The 6,491-nt window shown below is 36.2% G+C and overlaps 1 protein-coding gene and 1 long non-coding RNA gene across 2 annotated transcripts; both read left to right on the top strand.

The window, feature by feature from the left end:
• The first annotated feature begins 292 nt into the window (after positions 1-292).
• Positions 293-3,050, top strand: LOC113315300. The gene is made up of 6 exons (XR_003342915.1): positions 293-1,465; positions 1,578-1,664; positions 1,805-1,969; positions 2,083-2,145; positions 2,400-2,474; positions 2,553-3,050. It is a non-coding gene; the product is annotated as an uncharacterized LOC113315300 (long non-coding RNA).
• Positions 3,051-5,192: 2,142 nt separating this feature from the next.
• Positions 5,193-6,167, top strand: LOC113315297 (CASP-like protein 1E2). Its single transcript, XM_026563594.1, has 2 exons — positions 5,193-5,580; positions 5,680-6,167. The coding sequence occupies exons 1-2, from the start codon at positions 5,327-5,329 to the stop codon at positions 6,017-6,019; spliced, it is 594 nt and encodes a 197-aa protein (XP_026419379.1). The 5' UTR covers positions 5,193-5,326; the 3' UTR covers positions 6,020-6,167.
• Positions 6,168-6,491: the final 324 nt, after the last annotated feature.

Raw genomic sequence — 6,491 nt, 5'->3', positions numbered from 1 at the left:
AAGCTCCATTTTTTTTTATTTCGTAATCCGTAATTTGATTTGATTAAAGTTCATGTTTCGTGACATTCTTTTGTCAAATCAGCAAATTTTATTACGAAAACACGTTCATGGTTTAATCATCCAAAATTTAACATAAATCAACAAGTTTTATTACGAAAACATTCTTGATTTAATCATCAAAAGGGATTTTTCAATTTTTTTCATATTTAGAATTAGGAAAGATGAAGATGATGATTAAAGAAAGTGTTGTTTATCCATGTTAAGAAGGTTTATGATATTTTGACAGGGTTGTGTTTAATTTTAGTGTGGCTGCATTTAGTGACTGCCATTTTGTATATAAGGGTAACTCGGGAATTTTTTTTCCCCAGAATTCTTGCAGCTCCTGGCCCGAAAAAAATGGTTTTTCTCCTGTGATTTTTATCATAAATGAACGGTTCGCGATGATTTCTTAACTTAAAACCATGAATTCGCAGCACACACAGCACCTTCTCTCCTTGGCGGGATGAGCTACAAATTTTATAAGCTTCCCTGAAACACATCACAAATTAAGAGTGCTTCAAATTCTAGGGCAAAATATTTCCTCCTCCACCACCTCCTCCTCCTCCTCAACCTCCGCCTCCTCCAATCCATGCTTACTTACTGGAAGAGAAAGTCTAGTACGACTAATCGGAAAGCGCCGCAAAATCCTCTCAGATCGTCAATCCTTTCTACTTACACCTTCCGTGGTAATAATCAATTTTCAAACCCTAATTTCATTTGTGAATCCGACAAACAAAACCCTAATTTTTTTCATTGATATGAAACTAGAAATGCGTTATCATCTCATCAAGTCGACTAATGGAGCAGAGGTTTGTCAATCCAGTAAATTGGATGATGATGTTTCTGTTGAGATCGGGGGATCAGATTCTTCCTATGTTATTTGTCCTGTTTGTGGAAATGCCGTTCAAGGATCAGATCATGAATTCTCATTTAGGTAGGATTGGTTTTCAATGCTAAATGTTACTTTGGAGATTACAAGGTGTTTGATTAAATTACTGTTTCAGTTTAGTTTTAAAAAGCTCAGGGATATAATATGTAGTATTACCAAAGGATGAGAAAGTTGGGGGAAATGCCATCATTCAATTGCCTGTGATTGACGATAATTATGACGTTCATTATGTGTTGCCACTGAAATCATTTCCTAAGTTAGAAACTCATGAAGAGGTTAAGATGGAAATTTTGTCAGGTGAAGATTATAATCCATCAGATGATGACATTTTTGAGGAGAAAGATGTGAATGTGGCTCATCTGTTTGTAATGTTATGTTCCCTAAGCATGAAGTAGATGGATCTACTGATCGTACTTTGGTGGCAATTTTCTCTATTTTCATTGCGATAGATTTGGTGAGGAAGTTGATTTAAGGAAAGGGCATACCATCTCTTTTGTAAGGGACCAATATAATGTTAAAGATCCCAGTGCAATAAAGGTACATTTACTGGTGAATATTATGCTTTACATTTATTTTTTTTGGTTATTATGTTGTAAGGACTTTGGGGATAATGTAATATCTAGTTACTTGTCTCTGGTGCTATGTACAGATTCTGGAAGTGAAAAAGTTGTTGGTCACAACCTCTGGGAGTTGGCTAGGTATCTCTCCCCTGTAATTGAGAAGAACTGTATTTGAGGTATTGCTACATCAAAGAATCATTTATTGGAACTTTAATCTCGAAACTTTTGAGTTCTCGTGAACTCATTTTGTGGTATTGCATGGCATTTTAGCATATCAGCTCTTCCAACATATTCTCATGATGTTGTTCCAATTCAGGTTGTATGTCAAAGAATGGCCGGGAAGACGTTCTTCATGAGGTTGAGTGCGAAAAAAACTTCATCTCTAGCAAGAGAAAGTAGCGGCGGAATTTTCGTCTTTTGATTCAAGAAGTTTTGAGGAGTCATTAGCACCTTTTAAAAGATGAAGAAAATTTTTATGCAGGTACATGGTATAGTATGTGAGGTTTCAGTTCTTTGCGTGCTTAACATTTTTCTTTCTTTGTTTAGGGTCATCTATTACCTTGTTAACCTGTGAGTTGTGTGTTTATTCCACAGGATCATTTAAATCACTATCGGACGATAGTCAGAATATCTTTGTTCGACTTTTTACCCAAAAAGGTTGCATTCTTTTCATTCCGTATCATACTCATGCATGTGGCCATTAGTTTTTATGGTGCTACTATGTGATGGATTGCAGTGATTGGTAATAATTGTAGTATGATGGTGTAAATGATCTTATAAGTTACAAACATTGGTTTACTAATAATCTGATATTAATCTTATTGGTATATTAATGAATATCTGAATCGTTGACTTTATGAGGATTTAGTGCAAATGATGTAACTTTTTCCATATCTTGTTTCTGATTTTAGGGCCATGGTTCCGGGTGACTAATATTTCCTACCAAGAAGTTACAGATCCTCAACAGGCTATAGAGGGACTCTGTGGTAAGTATGATCATGACGGCTTTATGCAGTTTGCTTGGAACTATATACTTTGCAGTCTTATTTTTTCTTCTCTTGCAGCAAGGTGTTATGGCTGTTCGTTCGAGTCCTTGAAGGAACCAGATGGGTACATATAAAGGAGGTTCTAGATGCACTCATTGTTTCTGAGCTACTAAGACATTTGTAGTTTGTCACACTCCAAGGTGCATATATGTATTTATGCTCAAATAGTCATGTTTCAGGCCATTACATTTTTAGGCATCTTCAAGATCATACTCCCTCCATCCCAGTTTAGTTGATTGTGTAGGTTTTTTTTTGGGGGCTCATATTACTTGATAGTTTTATTATTTTGTCACAGAACTCCTAACTTCAGCCTCAAATTGAAATCATACAAAATATTTTAGAAAATTGCTTGGCATTCTTAACCAGGATCCATAGACCCCCTTCCCTAGCAGAGCTTTAGCATATAGATCTTTGTAATGCTGTGTGCTAATAAGCATGGATATCATTTGCATATTTGACTGTCTTGTGTACAATATACGTAATCTTTATTTATTTTTCGTTATTCACTTTCTTTTATTTAGCAGTATTGACAGTCTTGTGGTTGAGACAAGTTTTAAGGCTTTGATCTTGTATTTCTTTTAATTCTATGTCGTATATCCGCTATTTGGAGCATTACAGATGGCTACTCCTAAATTTTGATTCTGCCATAGTAAATCTCCTATATTGGTGGCTTCTGATGACTGCAAAGTAACAGACATTCTTTGCAGACAGATACGGGTCAAAAATTAGTTTCACATTTCTCGAAAGTTGAAATAGTATTTCTCTGTTAAGATACATCTGTATAATGTGTCTGCTTCAACGTTGTGATGTTTGGGTTTTGACACAATGATGTGATACAAGTAATATCCGTATGAGGTGAATAAGGAGACGTTTCTTCATATTTGTTTAGGTCAAATCAGTAAATCACACAAGATAGATGTACTGTTCGCTCTACGCGGACATTTCCGATATTTGGAGCATTACGGATGGCTACTCCTAACTTCGGATCCTGCCTCAGTAAATCTCCTATATTGCTGGCTTCTGATGACTGCAAAGTAACAGACATTCTTTGCGGACAGATACGGGTCAAACATTCCTTAGAATTAGTCTTCATCTGTTAAGATACATTTGTGCCATATAGCTGTTTCTATGTTATGATACTCTAGCTTTCGTTCTAAGCTTAGGAAAGGCGTCTGTTCTAGCAGAAAGCTGGAATTTATTTCATTGTTCTTTGCTTCATATGAAGATGGTAAATGGTATAACATGCGATTGATTACACCTTTTGACATTTTTTGCTCTGGCTTCTGATGACTGCAAAGTAACAGACATTCTTTGCGGACGGATACAGGTCAAAAATTAGTTTTACATTTTTTTGAAATAGTATTTCTCTGTTTGATGTGTCTGCTTCAACATTATGATGCTCCAGTTTTAACATAATAATACATTTCTTCATCTCTGTCTAAATCAATTCACTCAAGATAGATGTACTGTTAGTCTAAGTGGGCATATCTGCTATTTAGAGCTACTCCCAACTTTGGATTTTGCCGTACTAAATCTCTTGTATTGCTGGCTTCTGATGACTGCAAAGTAACAGACATTCTTTGCAGACAAATACGGGCCAAACATTGGTTTAGCATTCCTTAAAATTAGTATTTCTCTGCTAGATACAGTATGCTGAGCTTCAGAAAGGCAGCAGAAAGCAGGAACTGATTTGATTGTTGTTCGCTTCTTATGAAGATGGTAAATAGTATAGCATGTGATCGGTCACACACCTTTTCTTTAATCTTCCTTTTATCAGGTTTTGATCAGTTTAAAGTTCAATTTCTTACAGCTTTTGTGGTTCCCCTTTTTATTGCCATATAGCCCATCTGGGCCATCTCTTCCAAGCATGGTGTGTTAGGTGGATGTGTTATCGCAATTGGTAGTTTAAAACCAACTACAAGTAACAAAATATTGTGAATTGAAAATCTCGTTCGTGTGAATCTCAATCTTAGATTATTTTTTTAATTCTTTTTTAATGTGAAAATGGGAAACAGCGGTGTTGAACTGACCTTGTGTCTCAACCGCGTAGGTGGAGCCAAAATTGAATCTTCCACAGGCTGTTCATGTGGAAACTACGAAATGTGAAAATCTTAGCCAACTGGAAGAATCCCATATACTACTCCTAGTTGTTTGGATAGTTTAATTTAATTCTCACGGACCCCAAGCTAGACAGTTCTGTGGCGTTCACATCAAAACCCAAAGATCTACTCAAACCCATAACGTGTGAGGAATGAATTCTGTTGCATGTTTCAAAGACATTTGTGTGAATTGTGAACCACATGTATTTTTTGTTGTTGGAAGTCGATAAAGTTTGAAGCCAGCATTCATTCGGTTGAAAGTCCAAATCCAATTCAATGTAGAGACAATTCTGGGACATGACTAACCTTGACAACTTACATAACTACATTATCAATCCGGAAGTCCCCCACATGCACTCATTGAATTTGATTTTGGTATGGCTTTTTCTGCGGCAGCGTTCACATCCAAAGATTATTCAATGCAAAGTGCAAACCCTTCTTACCCTACTTAAAAATCGGATGAGACTGACAAGCCTCATAAAACACTTCCTTCCATATTACTGTACTTATCTAAAAGGCCGCATTCAATTCCTTTTTCATTTTCACACCTAGTATTGACCGACCCTTTTTTCTCTTCTATTTAAAACCATCCCTCTTCACAATCATTCTCTCACGTACTTGCATATCTCTTTCTCAAAAACAGTACATTTCAATATATCCCTATCTTTCTTTTGTCTCTCAAACAGTTTCAACATGGCTGATCAGAGTGGATACAAGAATCCAGTAGATGGAACACCAACAACAAATGGAAGCAATAGGGCTAACAAAAGGAGTGTTGCAACTTCTGATTACGTTCTTAGGTTTCTAGCCTTTGCTACTACTTTGGTTGCTGTTATAGTGATGGCTGTTGGTAAACAAACTAAGATTGTTCCGGTTACCCTTCTTCCTAATCTACCACCGATTAACGTCGAAGCTCATGCTAAGTGGCAATACATGTCTGCTTTCGTGTAAGTTCTTCAGTTTCTACGTACACACTCCTTTTCTTTTTTGTGCTATCTCACTTGCTTTATCTGACTAGCCTTTTTGTTTTGTTTTCTCATATACAGATTCTTCATGGTGATAAACATTGCGGCTTGTGTTTACTCAGCTCTATCTCTAATCTTAGCTATTGCAAACCGATTCGGATCAAAGGGATTGGATCTAGCAGTCATTCTCCTCGACTTAATCATTTTATCGCTTCTGTTCGCTGCAAACGGAGCTGCTGCTGCTGTTGGTGTTTTAGGTTACCATGGGAACACACACACGCAGTGGAAAAAAGTGTGTAATGTATTTGATAGTTATTGTCACCATGCAGCTGCATCCATCATTTTGTCTTTGGTTGCTGCACTTATGTTCGTGTTGTTATTAGCTTTAGCTGCTTCCAGACTCCACAAGAGATGTTTGTAGTTTGATTTGAGGAATTTGTATAATGGTATGGGCTTGGTTTGAACAGTATGCGGCGATCAATTGTAACGGTACATTAAATTTCTGTCAATATATGTTCTAAACAGTGTATTTTATTTTCAAGGGCTCTATTTTGATTAAATTATTTTTATTCATGTTGCTTAAAGTATAATTGGATCCTTATGTTTCTAACCTTATTATTTTGGCAATTTTTAGAATCAAAAAAGGCACAAAATGAATTATAAAACAAGCTTATTATAGGGGCGGTAGGGTTTAGGGGCGGCATTGTGATAGTAATGTCCCTTTAATTGGTTAGGGGATGGCCAAAAGGGGATGTAAATTAACTACATTACCCTTTTCACCTTAAATCAACCAAAATCAAATCAATTTTTTTTAAACCTAATGAATCAGAAAAAATCAAATCAGTTTTTTTTTCATCTTCTTCTTCATCTTCTCTTCTCCTCCATCAACTATA

The sequence above is a fragment of the Papaver somniferum genome, chromosome 1 (genome assembly GCF_003573695.1).
Source record: "Papaver somniferum cultivar HN1 chromosome 1, ASM357369v1, whole genome shotgun sequence".
NCBI lineage: Eukaryota > Viridiplantae > Streptophyta > Magnoliopsida > Ranunculales > Papaveraceae > Papaver > Papaver somniferum.
Note: the sequence above shows the minus strand (reverse complement) of the source record. Positions and strands in the feature narration are given on the sequence as shown.

Excerpts from the sequence above, each read along its gene's own strand:
- LOC113315297 (XM_026563594.1), top strand. The coding sequence starts at position 5,327 with ATGGCTGATCAGAGTGGATACAAGAATCCAGTAGATGGAACACCAACA. Across the intron at positions 5,581-5,679 it reads CAATACATGTCTGCTTTCGT|ATTCTTCATGGTGATAAACA; the intron begins GTAAGTTCTTCA and ends TCTCATATACAG.